Source organism: Cavia porcellus, unplaced genomic scaffold (assembly GCF_034190915.1).
Source record: "Cavia porcellus strain 051 isolate PalLab524CR breed Dunkin Hartley unplaced genomic scaffold, mCavPor4.1 scaffold_22, whole genome shotgun sequence".
In the NCBI taxonomy this organism is placed as follows: Eukaryota; Metazoa; Chordata; class Mammalia; order Rodentia; family Caviidae; genus Cavia; species Cavia porcellus.
Genome location: NW_026947505.1, coordinates 35,556,282 through 35,575,776, shown reverse-complemented (window position 1 = coordinate 35,575,776; position 19,495 = coordinate 35,556,282). Strand labels below are relative to the sequence as shown.

At 35.3% G+C, this 19,495-nt stretch overlaps 1 protein-coding gene across 23 annotated transcripts in view; it reads left to right on the top strand.

Annotated features, from left to right (window-relative positions):
* Positions 1 to 19,495, top strand: part of Afdn (afadin, adherens junction formation factor) — a 149,572-nt gene that overhangs the window by 35,278 nt on the left and 94,799 nt on the right. For all 23 annotated transcript variants that reach the window (XM_063233060.1, XM_063233048.1, XM_063233063.1 and 20 more), the window contains exon 2: positions 17,185 to 17,380. In XM_063233060.1, coding sequence (XP_063089130.1) covers positions 17,185 to 17,380 — 196 coding nt within the window. The remainder of the gene's footprint in view (positions 1 to 17,184; positions 17,381 to 19,495) is intronic.

Below are 19,495 nucleotides of genomic sequence, written 5' to 3'. Positions count from 1 at the left end.
CACTCTCAGGCTCCTTTTCTGCTGCTCACTACTCCGCCATCTTATTTCTTCCTCTCATGAAAATATTTTAAGGACGGATACCTAGAAGTAGAATTTCTAGATTTTAGTTCTCTGAGTACTGTGAAATAGATCTTCAAGGAGGTTTTAAAGTTTATTGCATACTTAATGTTTTCAAGTTTTTAACAAGCCGAAGTATTTGAAATAATAATTGTGATTTAAGTATATATAGCCCGTATTTCAGTTGGGTGAACTGTTTTTATGTTTATAGTTATTCTGCTTTTTTCTTTCAATTGTCCATTGATATATTTTGTTTATATTTTTCCATGAGTTATTTGTGACTATAATTATTTGTAGGGAGGTCTTTATATATTTTGAATAATCATCTTACATTGTCATTTATTGAGTCATCCCATAGATTTATTTTTCAAGCCTTACTTCTTTTACATGAATTTCTCTTTGGTTTTTATGAATTCAGCCGTGTGTCTAACAGAATGTTTATTTTGTATTATTTACCATATAGTAGAATGATTATTGAGTTTTTAAAGTATCTGTTAGAACTAGGGTTGGTACAGCAAGATAAGATAGTATAACAGGATGCTAAACATGGCTTCCTGTTTCAGAACTGCCTGAATGTAGGTTCTCATACACTAATATTAGTGTGTGATTTTGGTCATATACTTGGTATTTCTAAGGGCTGGTTTCTTTTATAAAATATGAACAGTGATTTTGAAGTAGAGCTGGGCATGATAGTGTAATCCCAGCACTTGGGAGGCTGAGGGAGGAGTATTATTGTGAGTTTGAGACCAGCCTGGACTGCAAAGTGAGACCCTGTCTCAAAAAGACCAAAAAAAAAAAAAAAAAAAAAAAAGTGACACAAAGAAGCCCTTAAGGAAACATTTTGTACAAAGAGGGTACTTAACCAGCATTAGATATTCATTATATACATTGTGTGGTGGTCATTATTATTTCTTTTCTTTCCTCATTTTGTTCTTGTTTATCTGCCTGCTTCATTTTGTAGTTACTTGTGGGAAGGGACAATTTCCAATATGTGGAAGTTTGTTACTGCGTATTTTAGGTTGACCATGTGTTTGTTTCTTAAAGTGAGCAAATATCCTAATTCATGTTTTATTTTGTGTGCAGCTATATCTAGAAATGGTAATGTCTGTTTAAAAAGTATCCTTAAAGGAGATTTCATTAATAGTACAACTTTATATATTAAAACAGAAACCCTGGCTTTGACATTTTTGTGTCATGGAAGTTTATGCTTACTATATTTCTGTGTCGGTGTCTTTGAGTGTATACCTGTTATGTATGCCATTAATTATTTAAAGACCTTATTCCAGAGTTTCCTGGCTTTTGCTCTTTATTGATATGTGTCAATTTGGGGTATCTGTTGAACTCTGTGGAAGATGCTTGAGGATAGGAGCTGAGACACTATCCTAAGGTTTCCATAGCAGTAAATGAGAATCTACTTCAATGATTGGTTCTTTTCACAATAATTTTGTTTCTGCAAATTTTGTCAAGAAAATTGCTCAGTTGAACAGTCACCTATTTTCATCACTTTGTCTTTGCCCTTAGAGGGTCTGTGTTCCTTTGTAAATTATGCTGTTGATAATCCTCCTCTTCAGTTTGACCTCTCTAAGGTTCCCATGCTGATTTATGCAACTTACCCTTCTGTTTTTCTCATGCCTGGTACCGAATGACATTTTAATCTGTGTAGTCATTTGGTAATGCAAACAGTAAAACAGGAAGCGCGAGTAGGAGGTACCGGCCGGCACCAGCCACTCACTTCACAGTTCAGGATTGCTAGTGACACGAGGGGAGAACGGCAGTGCGAACCAAAGGGACAGAGTTTGCTTTGATTTGTAAAATTCCAGCTGGAAAGCAGTAATATTCATACTTTAACAGCGCAAGCATTGTGGGCTTGTCCTGGGTCAGATGGAAAAGGTTTTAAGATAGAAGACTGAGACAACACCTGAATCAAAAATGTGTTTGATTTGCTATTGCGGTATTTTCAAGTGAGAGTTGAAGATATTTGTAATTTATGTAATTGGCTTGAAGATTTTTTTCTTAGTTGAAATACTTTGAGTGCTGGGGATTCAGTCTGTAATGTAGGAAGTAAAGGGAAAGGGAAAAAGCTTAGAGAGGAAGGGACTGGGAACTAGATATAACCTTCACGGACATGCCTCCAGTGATCCACCTTTATCTGGTCTCTGCCTCCTAGTAGCCCAGTCACCCCTGAGCTCACCAGGACGTAGCTCCTTCTTTGTGTTGCAGCTTAGAATTTTGCTGTATTGGGGATCAAGCTCTCAAGATTTTGCAGAGCACTTTATTTTATTTAAACCGTAATTGATTACTGATGGATATGGTGTCATTTTTTTTTCTGCAAAACTTAACTACTTTTCATTTTTTACCTATGTGGAGAGCTTTAGTAAATACTTTATTGTGTTGTGCTTTGTTGCTATATATTTTATATACACTTAGGTATGGGTTTCATATACATTTATGTTTGTATGTGTACTACATATACCACACATCTTTCAAACTAGTGCTTGTGTGTGAGCACTTGAAAATTTGCAAACTGGAAGCAGCATTTATTATCAAGTGCTTTATTTGTAGTAGAGGCTTTACATACCATAAATCATTTGGTAAGCACAAAAGTATGTGCATTAAAGCTCCTCCACTTTATAAATGAGGAAACGAGAAAACTGAAGTGTCTTGATGGGAATAAATGTGTACTGAGTGGAGTCCTGGGACTCGGGCCATTGCCAAGACTCCACTTCACGCCCTTTCTTTTTCTATCACTTGTTTGCTTGCTTACTTATTGTAAGCATGAGACATTTTGCTTCTGATGTTCAATAACTCATTATCTACTTATGGAATCAAATTCCTTGACCTTTTTCTAGAGCATCTGCATTTTTATGAAAATAAGTTTATTTTCTTTTTATTGATACTTAGTTTGCAATTATAACTTTCATATGAAACATTTTTAATATGAAAATCTCAAGAAATGGATGGTATTCATCCTCTAGAGTATAATTGTTATAATTGTGTCACTCTTAATTCATTATTTTGATTTTTTTAGCTGAACTATTTTAAAACAAATTCTAAAAGCCATCATATGCATCTCAAGAAGTTTGAGCATAAGGCAGTAGTTTGATCAACAAAGTTAGTTATAATTCCTTGATGTTACTGAAAACCTGGCCCATGCTCAAATTTTCCTGTATCTCGAAAATGTGTTTTTGCATTTAATGTATTTGACTTTTTGGGAATATTGAGTTGGTTTTCCTGTAGGATATCCATGTTCTGCACCTGTCTTTCTCTTTTTCAGAGTGGTGATAGTTTGACTAGACCCAGCCTAGCTGCTCGGCTACTTTATAAACGGTGCTGTGCATTTCACATCACATTTTCTTTGGTCAACTTGTAGCAGTACTTCTGTAAGGTTCCTTGTTAGTCTTCCTCTAAGGTGTTATCAGTGAGGTCTTGGCTCACTTGGTTGGAATTTTTTAAACAAATAGAAACAAATTTTCTATATCCAACCTGTATGAAAGAAGAATACAGTCTTTTACTTTTTTTCTGATTTTCAGAACAAGGTATTGGTGCCCTAGTTTAGTTACCCATGAAGATTTTGACATTTTGAATTTTGGCCTTCTTATATTTCTTTAGCTGCATTGTGAATTTGTAGATTTTTAATGTATTCCATATTTAAGTCAAGTGCAGTCTTTATTTTTCCTGGTGTTCTGTTTGCCTGATGTTTGACAGATGCCAATTTTGGTTGACTGGAGGGTTCTTTTGATATAAACCAGCTTAGTTTTGGAGTGTTTCCTTGATTTCTAGATAACAAAATGTTTCAAACTCACCTCCTGCCTTCAGGAGATGCATTCAAGTGCAGCTTGTGTATGTTTCCTTCCCTATGCAGGTGCTTAGGATGCTTACTGTTGGGCCCTTTTCTTTTCCCTTGATTATGACTCTTGCATAGCCATACCGCAGTCACAGCACTTCTCATTGTTTTTAAAAACTGTTCTATTGATACATTTTAGATATCCATAATTATAGCACTCATCATAGGGGATTTGTACTTACACATTACATATCTTGCTTCTTTGTCCCTTATTATCCTCCCTTCCCTTCAGCACCTCTTCCCCTGCTTATTTACAAAAACGGTTTCCATTTTTTTCTTTCTATTCTTTTTTTTATTATCGCTTCTTTCCTTTCCTCTTCTCCTTCCCTGTTCCCTCATTTAAACATTTTGTCCCCAGTTCCCAGTATTTGTTATACATTTTGATCCTTATTTACACTTTGTTTCTCACACCAGAGAAACAACGTTGTATTTAAATGTGTGTATGGTTTATTTAAGAGTATGGTCTCAAAGTGTATCCATTTAGCTAAAAGTGTCTCTGCTTTATCCTTCTTTATGGCAGACTAGTACTCCATTATATTAAAAAACACATCTTCTTCATTCATTGGTTGATGGGCATTTGGGCTTTTCCCAATATTTAGCTATTACAAATTGTGCTGCTGTAAACATGGGTATGCTACTGTAAACATGGATATGATTCTTTTAATTCTTTTTAAAGGAAGATACCAGGAAGAGTAACTGGGTTGAATGGAACCTCTAGTTTTAGTATTTTGAGGAATCTCCGCTGATTTCCATAGTAGTTGCACTAGTCTCCACTACCAACAATAGAGAAGGGTTTCTTTTTTCTTTAGCCCCGCCAGTATTTGTTATTAGCTATTTTCTTGATTATAGCCATTCTTTCTGGAATGAGATGGAATCTCAGTTTTGTTTTAATTTGCATCTTGAATGACCTATGATGTTGAACATTTTTTCATGTATTTACTTATCATTTGTATTTCTTCATCTGAGAAATGTGCATTCATTTCAGATGCCCATTTTTGGAGTGGGTCTTTAAATTTGGGGGCCCTGATTATTTTGAGTTCTTTATGTAGTCTAGATATTAGTTCTTTGTCAGACGGCTTACAAAAATTATTTTGCACATTGTGAGTTATGTCTCTCTGTTAGTGGTTTTGGTTTCTCTTGCTGTGCAAAAGCTTTTTAATAAGATGAAATCCCAGTTTTTGATTCTTTTTTTTTTTTTTTTTTTTTTTGTCTTTTTATCGGTACCAGGGATCGAACTCACGACTGCCTGCTTGCAAGGCAGGCACTTATGCCGCTGAGCTAAATCCCCAGCCCTCCAGTTTTTGATTCTTTGCAATATTTCCTGTGTGGTCAGAGTTTTGTGCATAAAGTCTTTGCCTCAGCATTGTCTTTAAGAATTTTACCTATTTTATCTTCCAGCAAACTTAATGCTTCTGTTTTAATATTTAAATCTTTGTTCCATTTCAATTTTAGTTTAATGCATTGTGAAAGGGTGGGCTTAGTTTAATCTTTGGTACATGGATAGCCAGTTTTTCGAGCACCATTTATTACAGAGGCTGTCTTTCTTCCATGAAACTATTTGGACTCTTTGTTAAAGATAAGGTGGCTGAATATATTTGGAGTTATTTCTGCATCTTCTAATGTATTGTATTCCACTTTTTTTTTTTTTTTTTTTGCTATGCTGTTTTATCACAGTAGCTTGATAGTGTAATTTCAAGTCAGGGATTATGTTACCTCAGGGTTTGCCTTTATTGCCCAGAATTGCTTTTACTTGTCCTTTTCATTGCTTTATTAGTGGCATTTCATCACATTATGTGAATTACACAGAGTCTATTCACTTGTTCCAAATCTTTCCTTTTGTAATCTGTCCTACAGTGATAACGTTTTTATTGGTATTTCACATTTTCTTGGTAGTATATTTTTGTGGTAGACCCATAAAATAGGGCCACTGTGTGAAAACACACACACACACACACAAACTTTGCCAAATATTGTCAAATTTTTCTCCTTTGGTATGCTTCATTTGGGATTTTTTGCTAGTTGGGTTGTTGAAGGATGACTTCTGATTGTTCTTACTTTGAGGTGGTTTTGTTATGAGTCAAGTGGTTCATTCTTTTGTATATTTAAGGAACGTTCCCTGTTTTGGAAATTGCTTGAAGTTGTTTTGTTTTTGTCCCATCTTTTTGTTGGATTATCAGTCTTTTCCTTCAAATTTTAGAAGTCTTTTATGAAGATACAGTGTTTCTTTCTGTGCTAGAAGTTAGATTTATTTTTTCCCAATGTGCTGCTTACCACTGCACTTACTGTGTGTGGGTTTTTGTTTTTCATGTGTTTTTTGGTTTGTTTTGGTTTGTGACATGACTCATATAATCAAATTTATGAATATTCCCTCAGTTGCTTTAGGATTTTGAATCATAGCTATGACTTTTCTCTTTATTTCTGAATTTTAATAGAATTTTTCTATGCTTTATTGTACAGTTTGAGTTGTGTTTCTTAACGCTGTGGAATGTATCTCAGTACAGTATGATGTGTATAGATCTAATTTTATCCTGATCAAGCATCTCATTTTGTCAGCATCACTTAGTAGAAGTCTTTTTTTGGACATTGATTTGAGGCAACACCTAAAGGTATGTTTCTGAAAATTTTCCACCATTTAAACCTAGGAATGTTGTAAAATAGAGATTTTATAATTTTTAAAAAAAAATCTAGTAGGCTGATCTTCTACATAAATTTATAGCTATTTTCTCCTGGATTGCTCAGTATTTCTTGCTTATTTTCCCCATAGAAAATAAAAAAAAAACTTAAGTATGTTCATTTCTAGGGGGAGGACAATTTTTTTTATCTTGGTATTTACTTATAAATTTAATTTATAGGTTAGATTTTAAAAAAAGACTTTGTACATCACAAACAAAATCATTTGCTAAAAACAGGTTGTTTAGTGACAGTAAGTGTACTTTTTCTTTGTATGGTTTTCATGTCCTCTGATTACATTATAAAACTGATAGCTCAGATTTTATATTGAAATTGAGTAGTTAATATAGTTTATTTTTTTCAAGCTAGTTACATAAGTTTACTTATTTGAAGTGACATTGACCTCCTAAATTAATCTTTTATACTGCCATAAAAATAAACTGATTTATTGTGCAATCATAATTAGAGTTCTTTGGTTTGACAACACTTAGAGCTTCCATACTTTTAAGACTTCTGTGTCTCTGTGGGTGGTATTTTCATGTAAGTCAGAGTGGGTTTTATATTTTATAGAAGTTTTGAGTCCTATTTTAATACTCTTTGAATGGCAATATGTATAGTGTGTTAAATTCTTCAAGAACCTCTCCTTAAAAACTTTGAAGTTTGTAAGCACCTGCACCAAAAAAACAAAAACAAAGACAAAAGAAACTTTGAAATTATACTTTTGTGTAACTGTGTTTTGAATAAAGCCATGACAGTATTAAAAACAAATTTTAAAAAAAGTTAGAATAAATTGTTTTTTATGTTTTATCATAGTAAAGTTATGATACATTGTTTTTTATGTTCTGGGTCTGTCAGTCAGTGATCTAGTTAGTTGGATAAACAGCTTTTAAGATGAACCCACTTTCAGGAATAAAAGATAACAAATGCTGAAAAAATTCCTTTATTAAAATAACCTACCGAAATAGAAGATCTTACAGAACTAGATAACAAGTTTGGTCACATCATTTAGCGTAAAGCAGTGTGAGTTATAGGACGCAATCTTGCATTAAATTTAAATCTCTGTAAGTTGAACTTATACTTGCAATTTAATTAGATTCACTTTATTTTCTTACATAATTTGAAATGAGTGTGTTTAACTAGCATGCATTGATTTTGAGAAAGCAAGAACAGCCCAGTTCATACTTTCTGGTAGACATAAGAAGAAAGAATGTAAGTTCTACAATTACGATCTCCAGTCTGTAATAGGGTTTGGAATTTCAGATTCTGTCTCCAACTACACCAAATAGTGACCTGAAAATTTAAAAGGGCCAGTTGCATTTTACTGAGGTCTTCTCAGAATTGTAGTGGGTGGTCCAAAACCTTCTAGATAACTTCTGCTTTAAACATTTGTCTTAGAAGCTTGTTCCATTGTATTTACTTAGGATGCTTTGTTTTTCTGAGCAATTGTCATAGTAGACATGGTCAGAAGAATTTTTGAACTAGAAAAGTTAAGTATAATTCATTCATTATCCATTTGCACATAATCAGGTAATATTACATTGGTAATTATCAGTGTCTTTTTTTTTTTTTTTTTTTTACCGGTACCAGGGATCGAACTCACGACCATCTGCTTATAAGGCAGGTGCTTATGCCCCTGAGCTAAATCCCCAGCCCCATAATTATCAGTGTCTTGATCTGCCTGTAGTTTAGTGTAGGATTTGTCTACAGATGACATAATTCATCTGTTATTTTTGTATAAAGGCCTCTATGTCACTGCATGGCCATCTTTGGATGAATACTGATTCAGTATGTGGTGTCTGTTGTACTGTGTGAAATACTTTTATATATCCTGTCTCATTCAGTTTCTACAGTGACAAGGAGAGGGGAATGTTATTTAATTTTTACAGAAGAGATATAGGCTGAACACTAAACAGTGCCAAAATAAAAATGCAGCTAATTTGTGAAAAAAAAGGAGTCTTATGTCTTACATGTTAAGTGCTAGTTCAGTTGGTCAAATATATTTTATGTTTTATGTTATGTTTATGTTTGAGGAAAATTTTAATACAAAGAACAATCTGAGCTGTGTCATTTTTATGATTTATATGTTTTTATTTTCATATTCTGTGATTATAGGTATGTGCCACTACACCTGGTGATACTTTATATATTGAGATAAACAGACAGGGACCTTCCCACCAGGTTTGTAGGTAAAAGAAGACCATTGCCCACAGCATAATAGCTTTATCAAGTAATTCAACAACATCTTTAATGATATTCTTTAAAACGGTTAAATGAATTAGAAACCAGTTTGATGATTTGTACTTAAAGGCTATTAGTATATAGGTAAGCACCAACAAGAGATATATTATTTGGTAGATTTATATGAAAATGGCTTAAAAATTTTATTTTTACTGGAAATTTGGGCTACATGTAAACCTCTGGAGATAGTTTCTGTTGTTGTCCGCTGGGTGTGCGATGCCGCTGGCATCTAGTGTATGGAGGCCAGGTATCCTGTGAGCATTTCACAGAGCACAGCACAGTCCCAATGCAAGAATCACCACTCCCAGATATCGACCGTACTGATGGTGTAGAATCTTTTCTCAATATATACTGGTTTGACTGTGACCCACAGTAAGGAAAGAATTAAGTTTTCTCTTGTGGCACTAGGAATGCATGGGAATCACTGAAATTAAAATTTCATGGGGCAGTAGTATGTGCCTTGTTTTTGTACCCAGAATGCATTATTCCTAGTAGACATTATCTACTGTGGTACATTTTTAAAATAAATAATAGGGGGAAATGATCATTTTTAAGACGATTTGAATGTAGGTCTGAATGATTCTGGTGAGTAAAATTAAGCTCAGTTTGTAAAACTATGTGAAATAAATTTTGCCTTTACTTAGAGCAGTATTTTCTAGCTAAAAAACTATACCAAGAATAAATATTACTTTTGTAGTTTGTGAGTTTCCTTTCAGTGAAGTTATTTCAGGTTCATAATTTGAAGTCTGTGAATAAGAGTCAGCATCTCTGAACTTAAGTGAGAAAAGAATTGCATGTTTGTTTTCAGTCGTACTGTTGACTTCTAAGTAGCATTCAGGATTTCCCTTACAAGTTTGCACTCATATCTACTTCAAAATAAAAGATGTATAAACTTATTCTAGACATCTAGATCTCATCTAATATGTTAAGCACTTATATTTGTACATCACAGGCTTTAAAATATTTATGTGTGTTTTAATCTTTAATGCATATAAAAACATTATTCTGAGAAGAGATTTTTAATCTTTGCCAGACTTCCAAAGAGTGTTTGGCAAAGTTTACTATAACTCGTGGACTTGCTTTGGGGTTTATTTTTGCATATCTGTACATGTGTACACATGGTATTTAAAGTTTAATAATTGAAGTTTAAACATTATCAAGAGATTATACTCTTAATTAGTACACTGCCATCTGAAGAGGTTATTCTACATGAAGCTCATTCATTGAAATTTTACAGAAGATGCCTTGTAGTAGTTGGTGGAGATAATGTAAGGTCATGTAACAGCATAGGGTTTGTGGTACTTGTGACTCACAGAATGGGAGTGGGAGGAAACAGTGAGACAGAGGTTCCTGCAAGTGAATTCCCTGGGAATAGGAAGTATTGCCTTAGTTGAGCCTCTTATTTTTTGCTTTCAGAAGTATTACTTGTCTTATAAAAGTATGATGAAATGTATATTACTTTAAAGTATATTTAATGTGCTAGCATTTAAAAATATTATTCACACAATTATATGTCCTCTACGTAAAACTGTTAACATTATACTTAAGTGTTGTTATATCTCCAGGGCCTCCAGTGCTTTTTTGATTTTGAGACATGGTCTTACTGAGCTGCCCAGGCTGGGCTTGAACTTACGATGTTTTTGCCTCAGATTCTCAGAGGCCTGGAATTACATGCATGGGTTACTAGACTGTAAGTAGTGGAATGGCCATTGTCCATCCAGTACATTATTTGTGTACTAGCAGTGTGTATATGTAAGGGTGTGGTAAAGACATAGCTGGATTTTTTTTAAACATTTGTACATGTGAGTAGTCCTGTTGTCTATAATTTCACTTTCTTGAGATTTCAGTTACTTGTGGTTCACTGAAGTCCAAAAATGTTAAATGAAAATTCCAGAAATAAAGTTTATGATTTTGAAATTTTATTATGGCATATAGTTTTAATTGTCCTGTTGTATAAGTTATACTGTTAATCTTTTACTGTGCCTAATCCATAAATTAAATGTTGTCATAGATACATGTGTATAGCAAAAGCAGATATAAACAATTTGATACTACCTGCAATTTCAGGCATCCATTGGGAGTCTTGAAACATATATTCCCCACAAATAAGGAGGAGTACTGTATTTGCAGATACCATCAGACAAGTAAATTTATGTGCTGGCAACCAAATGGTCAGTTTTGTCAGTTAACTGCTGTTCCCCCTGTGGGGAATTAAAATTATGATAATTTGTTTGAACTTACCCTTCTTTTTTTATAAGGTAAGGCAGTGGTTGCAAACCTATGGCACACATGTTGTTTTTCTTTTAAGGCAGAAGATGTTAATACGTGCATTGTTTTTGTAAACTAAAACCTCAGTATTCAGGTTTCGTTACAGTGTTAGAACTTTGCGATAAATAAGTGGATTGCATTAGAGTTTGGGTGCTTGTCTCTAAAAGGTTCACCATCGCTGAGCTATTTGCATGGATTTCAAATATTTGCTGAGCATGGGTAAGAAAATTGAATTGAGCATAGTTAATCTAAATTTTAAAACAGTGGTTCTGCTTAATTTTATCAAAAGCAGGTTTTTACTGATTTGGAAAAGGCCAATTGATTATAATTTCATTAGTTAATGAAATTCTGATAAATATAATTCAAAAATGATCGCCATCTTTAATTATTAGTTCCTTGCATTTGCTCTTTAGTGATTTCACAGAGTAGACTTTGTTTTAAACATTGAATTCTTTCTGATAAAAATTTCATTGTATAGTTTCATTAAATTTACTATAAGCAGTTTTTCCATTTCTAGGAATAGTACTTCTCTGGGAGCTTTATACTGTATAAATGTAAATCTGTACCAGAGCAACTGGATTACCTGTCAGGTGTCTTAACCAGTAAGAAAGGGAACATATATTATTTTACTTTCCTTTGAAATAAATGATTAAAAATGGTATCCTGACTGTACTGATGGAGTGACTATTGGCAATTATCTTACCTGTTTCCAACAGAAATTTATTTTGAAAATATGCTGCTAACAAGTAAGTCCTTGTTTAGATATTGGAGAACTTGCAGCCCTGTTTTTTACTTTAATATTCTTTATCCTTGTATAATTTGTATAACTGCCACTAAATATAGGAGTGAGGTCCCCTCCCTTCTTTAAAGAGACCTTTTTTGTATTTGTAAAATTGTAACTGAGTTAGTTACAGCATTATTAGGATATTAGCTTAGTTTTAGATAACCAACATCCACAAGTTACAGGATAAAAGCTTTATGTTAGCCGGATGTGGTGGCTCACGCCTGTAATCCCAGCACTCGGGAGGCTGAGGCAGGAGGATCATTGCGAGTTTGAGACCAGTCTAGGCTACAAAGTGAGCTCAAGGCCAGCCTGAACTGCATAGTGAGACCCTGGCTCAAAAAAGACCAAAAAAAAAAAAAAAAAAGCTTTATGTTATCTCACAGTTTGTAGATTGCAGTCCAGTTGGCTGGCTTAAGGTAGGGCAGCATAGAAGAGGGGCATGACAGAGAAGAAATAATTCATAGCATGGCAGGCAGGAGCAGCACAATGTCCATCTTGTTTCTTTTCTTATTCCATCCAGGCTATAAGCCTATTGGTTGGTGTCACCTATACCTAGGGTGGGTCTTCTTTCTTCAGTAGGCTGTGTGCAAAACCAAAACCCAGAAGAACTATGCTAAACCAATCAGTGGACTAATCTAGTACTCTCATGATTCCGTATCATACACCTATAATCCAGTCACACTCAAAAGCCCTACCTATGAGTGCCTGACACTTTGGGGAGGCATTTAGATACAAGCCATAACATTCTACCTTGGATCTCTTGCACATCCCTTTATGCAAAATGCATTTACTCTATCTCTAGGAGTTGCCAAAGTCCTAACAGTTTGATCATTACAAAAAAGTGCAAGTTCAAAGTTTCCCATGAGATTTAAGGCAAACTCTTGACTGTGAGCCACAATAAAAATAAAAAGAAAGTCAAACACAACCCACATACAATGGTACAATATCAATGTTTCCATTTCAAAAGATACAAATAGAGGAATAGAGAGGAATGGGACCAAACCAACACCAGAAATCCAGCAGGGCAAACATTAAATCCCATAGTTCCACATCCAGCATCTGGTACAGTCTGTGGCAAGATATAAATTCCAAAGGGCTTGATAGCTTTGTCCCTACAGTGCTCCCAGTGTTGTAGCCTTCACAGCTTCTCTTTGGGCCAGTTTTGCTCATTCCTGGCAGCTTTTTCAGACTGTCCCTATTCCTGGCTTCTCTGACCTTTGGGATCTCCACTGTCCCTTCCATTTTATACTTAGAGCCTTAACGCAGTGTCCCTTCAGAAGCATGCTGCCTGGCCTCCCAAGCTTTCTTCTGAAATCTGGCCAGAATCGTTTTTGACCCCACAGCTGTTGCATGCTGTATGCACCTAAAACCAGCACCATGTGGATGATGCCAAAATTTGCCACCAGTTAGAGCAGTAGCATGACTGCCTTCTTTTTTAATTGTAGTGAATGGTTTGCTGAGTGTTGTGAACCTAATTCTGAGGAATATTACTAGGCCACTGCTATTCTGGGACATGATGTCTTGGGACTGTCTTCTCAAAGCAAAGTCTTTCATTTTTGTAGTTTTGAGGCTGCAAAAGATAAAGTCCTGCAGTTTCTTGTGATACCCTCACTCTTTTCTATTGTCCATTTCAGAAATACTTGACTTTTTAATGCTAATATTTTCAGCAATCAAATTTTCCTCTGCTCTGTCTTTGCAGGCAGCACTTTACCTGAGCTTAAAAGGCCAAGTTCACAAAGTTTGAAAGTCATTCTCAGTCATTTACTTGCAACATAGATCTGGCTAAAAGCTCCCAGCAGTAGATACTACTGCCCAATATTAGACTGCCTTGAAATTTCTTTTACCAATTAATCAGTCTGTCGCACTGAATCTCAGTCTCCTGAAAAAACTGAGCAAGCAAAACACAGCTGAGTTTTCTGCTCAAGCATAACATGTACCACGTAGCCTAGAGTCTACCTGTCAGTGCAGTCCCTGTTCCTAACTGCAGCCTCCTGAGCCTGTTACTGATTACATTTCTATCAACATTGTCATCTTCTGAGCTTGACCAGAACCTCTCAGCAAGCTTGGCTCACAGCATTCTGTGATTGCTTCTCCATCTCGCATCTTTAGACCCTTCTGAACACTTCTGAATCACATTGCCAGAATAGCATCCCAGCAGTGACCGCTCTTCATTCATATCCACATATTATCCCAGCTCTTGAGACTTCGTAGGTTTATTACACATTTAATATTTTGTTTTCCAGGGTTGTTACCAATTGAGAATGAACAAACATAGCTGGAAGAATTGGTTCTTCCACATTTCCCCTAAATAAGACCTAACCAGAAAATAAGCCCTTGGATGATTTTAAAGATGTTTATAATATAAGCCCGACCCCCAAATAAGTCAAAGTTAAGATGTCAACCAAATGGACGTATTTAGTACCTGCCATGCAACACATTACAGAGATATCAAGTTATAACATTAATATATAGCTAAATACAAATGTTATTTGCATTATTATGTAATATAAATGATAAGACAATTATTTGTAAATACCCATGTGGATGCTTTCAGATAAGAAGTAAACATCTGTGTAAAGAGATAAGTTTGAGACTTATTGCCAAATGACCAGTTGAAGTACAGATACAACACAGATGAATAACATTGTACATTTGATAATAAATGGATGTGGTTGTGTCTAATATGAATCTTCATAATTCAACATGTCATGTGTTGTGACGGACATACTTAATGAACTAACGTGAAATAAAGAAACATTTTCTGAATTTTGGCGCCTGCAAGAGTTTTTTGTTGCTTTTGTGTAGATCATTGTTAATTGCCATTTTTGTTGCCACTCCTTTCTTGTAAGTCTTCAGTTAAGACTTGATTTAGTAAAGTCTAGTCTTCAAGAGATTGTGATTTGGGTGAAGAATTCATGAGATAAGATCACTGACAGCTGTGTTGCCAATACATTCATTTAAGGCCAACATGTGTTGTTCAACGTGAGAGATAACAACCAATGATTCTACAGGAAATGGAGTTGCAAAAAATTTATACCAGAATTTGGGATTTGAACTTACGATATTGTTCCAAAAGAGGGTGAAATGACCATATTTGAATAAACCTAGATTTGGGTACACAAATAAATGTGGATTATTGTACATGAATAAATGTTGTACATGAGACAGTCTCTGAAAATAAGTCCTGTTTTGATTTTTTGGAGTGAAAATTTATATAAAACTTGGTGTTATTTTCAGGGAAATATACTGGTTGGGGGATTGTCTCAAATTTCTTTCCATAGTTCTCTACAAAGCATTATGGTGGGAATAGGGGACACTTAGTCTTACCTCAGTAAAGCTGTATTCTACTGGGAGAGACTGTATAGAAAGCAAACTTGTAATTATTGAGCATTTAACTGTGTGCCACCTAGCATGCTAGTTGCTGTAATCTTTAATCCTCAAACAAGCTTGTTTTTATTCTATAATTGAGGATATTTGAGTTCACCTTGTCATTAAATAACTTATTCAAGGACACAGTAGTAGCATTAATGTGGATCCTGTTTCTTTTGCCCTGGAAACTCCAGGTGGACAGGTATGTGGGCCAGCAGTGGGTGAGGGTGGGGATGAGCTTGGCTTCTGGTTTTATTGGAGCCTGAGTCCCTGTATTTGCATACCAGTTCTGTCTTGGTAGGTGATTGCTATAGGGTGCTAGCCTCTTGGCCTCAGATTTCTTTCTCCTATTTATCCATTTCTTTCTTTTTATCATACCTGATGTGACCCGGTCAAAGAAAAATCGTTAACATCATCATCTCTTTGAATGGCACAGTGCCTATGGTAGCAGAGGTAGCAGAGCTCAGGGGAGTCATGTGGCTGTAGCCAGTGTAATTAACCCTTCTGGACCCTCTTTTTTTTCTTACTCATTTAGTGGTGGTGATGATAGTACCTAACTCTTGTTTAGAGGAATTAAATGCAAAATTCTTAGTACCTGACATGTACAGTAGTATTAATAGGTGCTAAATTAAGGCACATACCCAATATTCGGGTTTAGGAACTTGATTTTATTAGTCCTCTCAGTTTGCTAGAATTCTGTAGACATACCAATGGCCAAATTCATGATTTATGTGAATAAAACTACACAAAATGTTAACTTTTTTGAGGAGATATTCTGCTTATAGAAATATTTAAATTATTTCTGTGTGATGTCAAACTAAGCATTAACACTTATGTAGTACAAATAAAATCAAAGTAGTTTTATAGAATACTTATGCTTAATAGAACCTGGAGAATGTTCTATCAAGTGCTAAACATTAGCACTTTCTGGACACATGAATGGGACTGTGGGTAAGGATATACTTGTATTCTTACCCACTCCCTATCCCTGGGTCTGCCTGCCCTCCCTCCCTTTCTCTGTCTCTCTGTCTCTCTGTCTCTCTGTCTCTCTCTCTCTCTCTCTGTCTCTCTCTCTCTCTGTCTCTCTCTCTCTGTCTCTCACCCCTGTTAGCATATTATGCAAGGTGAATCACTAAACCGTATTAGTACGAGATTTATGTTTCCTATTTTGTTGTAATGGGTAGTAATTTATATGCAAGAAATCCTTGTGAGGACAATAGAGTAGATTATCTCCACCTGATCCTGTGTGCTGTGATCTATGTAACTTTTTCTTTGGATGGTAGAGGACATTCTTTTCCACCTTTCCTAGCCGCAGTTGATGTTTCTGTTTTTGGCTCCTTGATAATCTGGTAGTTTGGGATTATTCATTGACAAATCTCTGAGAAATTTGTACTTTCATGTTTCATAGGATTGAGGGTTTACACTTTGAAAGTGTAAAGAATCTTTTTTCAAAGAGTCTTTTATTTATGTAAGCTTCAGAAAGTTAGAGCTAGGTTGATCTTGTGGCAGTGTAGATGTGTGCTTTAGAGCCCAGTAGTTATAAGTTTTAATACGGTGTCTGTTATGTATCTTGTTGAACATATACTCTAGGTTTATGATTTCAGTGACAGGATCTTAAAGTAGGGTTTAGTGATAGTAACTACTTAACTCTGTGATCATAAAGACAGATGAAATAATGCATTTCATAGTATCCACAGCCCTTGGTGCAGACTCAGTAAATGTTAGCTGTTGTTAACATCAGCTACTCTACACCCGTTGTTTTATACATAAGACAAGTCAGGCAAAGAGAAATTGTAAACACCTTGTACAAAGTCAGATAATAAAACTGTAAGGCTGAAAAATCAATCTTAGTTTTTGAGATGTTTATGTAAAGAAACATTTTTAAAAATGATGGATAACATTTTCCATTTATTATGACAGTAAAAATTGAATTGCTTGTTTTGTTTTCTTTTAGGATCTGGAGTTCCATGGAGTGATGAGATTTTATTTTCAAGATAAAGCTGCTGGAAACTTTGCAACAAAATGTATTCGGGTCTCTAGTACTGCAACTACTCAGGATGTGATTGAAACTTTGGCGGAGAAATTCCGCCCTGATATGCGCATGCTCTCTTCTCCCAAGTATTCACTCTATGAAGTACACGTCAGTGGAGGTTAGTGTATATAGGCAGGGTTTGCTGGAGTGTGTCCTTGAGCAGATAACCTGTCAAGGAGCATTTTAGGCATATTACTGGTTTATTCTCATCTCTGTACTTTTACACGAGCTGGGAGTGGTTGGCAGGTTGTCAGAGCTTTATGTCTGAGAACAGTGTTTGTACAAATTCCTAGCATATGTATTTATTGGATACTAGAATGATTTTATAAATGCAGCATTTGCGTCTTCAAAGTAAGAAGCATGACATTTTATAATTAAAGTTATCTGCCAGAGATGACACAGATGTATAATCTCAGTACTTGGAAGGCTGAGGCAGTAGGATTACCATAAATTCAAGTCCAGCTTGGATGACATAGCAAGACTGTCTCCAAAAAAAAAAAAAAAAAAAATTATATATATATATATATACATATATATATATATAATATATCATATATATCGGTGATATACTAACTGCTTTTGAAGAAATATTTTATGTATATAATATTGTAACACAGTAAAATGTACTATGTATAAAATATAGTAACCCAGTAAAATATTGTATAGATATGTGCCACTGATCTTGCTGCTGTAATTTTGCTTTCTGAAACAGCACATTTTTAGTCTTTGGGAATAATTAAGACCTCTTAAGGAAAATCTTCCTTACATACTTAGTAATTTCTTCTTTTAACTTTGAGAATGTCTGAAAGTTTCTTGTATGGCCGCATAAAAATGATAACTCAAGTTGGACTGAATAGAATATAGAAATTTACATAAACTTACATAGGTGCTCTGGAAATGTGGAATAACCTGTGTAAAAAATACGTATTACAGTAGTGTAACAAACAAAGGATTTTGTACAACAGAGCCAGTTTAAATACCTCTTAAATTTCACACGCACACATACACATTGTGTACATGTGAAATTTGTTTATAACGTGTAGAATTTTCAAATGTAATGGACTCATTTTTCCCAGTGACACATGAGGCAGCTTTGGTTATTACATTTGTAAGGATATGGAAGCATTCATTCCCAGCCTAAATTCCCAAACTAAATTTCACCACAGAGGGCATTCTCACTTTGAAATAATCATCCTCCCGCCACACACACACACCACCACCACCGTGAGATTTTCCCTCTGGCTTCTGGCCCTTTTTCTGTCTATTGCTGGTTTGTTGAATACTACCAAGTGAGAAATCACTGGACTACTAGCATGTGGGATTGGTATTTGAGGTCTAAAAATTGAGTTACTGTGATTTTTAAAGGAACTTCCCTTTAAACTTTCTTTACTAGATTTTTTTTTAAATTAAGTAAACTAGAGTGTTTGTAAGGGTTAAACAACACAGAGCTGTTCAGACAAAAAGGCAGTGGTATTCACTCACTTCTCTATAGAGCTGTGATGCCCCTCACCTATGCCCAGACAGAGGAATCTGAGCACATAGGTTCTCAGCCCTCTCTAGAGCTGCTTCACTGACCTCAGTGTCTCAGTGATTTTTGAATGGCACCACCACACCAAAGGAATATGTAGTTGTATTCAGAAAATTGGTGAATATTTAATGACTAATAATTTGGTGTAGATGTTTGACAAAAATGCTGGGCATAAAATGCAAAGAAACTAAAACTTCATTTCTGATCAGGACTGCTACTAATGCAGATATGTCTTCTGACCCTGCCATGTTCCTCAGGGCCCAGATGCTTACTTCTCATTCATGTTAGTTTCCACACAGTACTTTTTTATGACCGTACCATGTAATGTGTACAGAAGGGGTGCTTTACTGTCCACTGAGGACCGGAGCATCCTGGAGTCGTTTCCACTACATCTGGCAGATGCACTTTTTTTTTTGTACTGGGGATCAGACTCACAACCTTGTGCTTGCCAGGCAAGCACTTGAGCCACTGAGCTAAATCCCTGGTCCCCACGTACACTCTTCAAAGTTTCATTTCAGTGTGCATGTAGTCACTGGGTGACCCAGCATGTTTGCATGTCATCCTTCATGAGCAGAAGTAGGGGCCAGACTTGCACTTCAGCCAAGCAGGGAAACAAGATTTTCTTTGTTGCGAATATTGTAATGTACATATTATATACAGTTCCTCATATAATTCCTCGGCGACCAACTCACTTTAATGACCTAG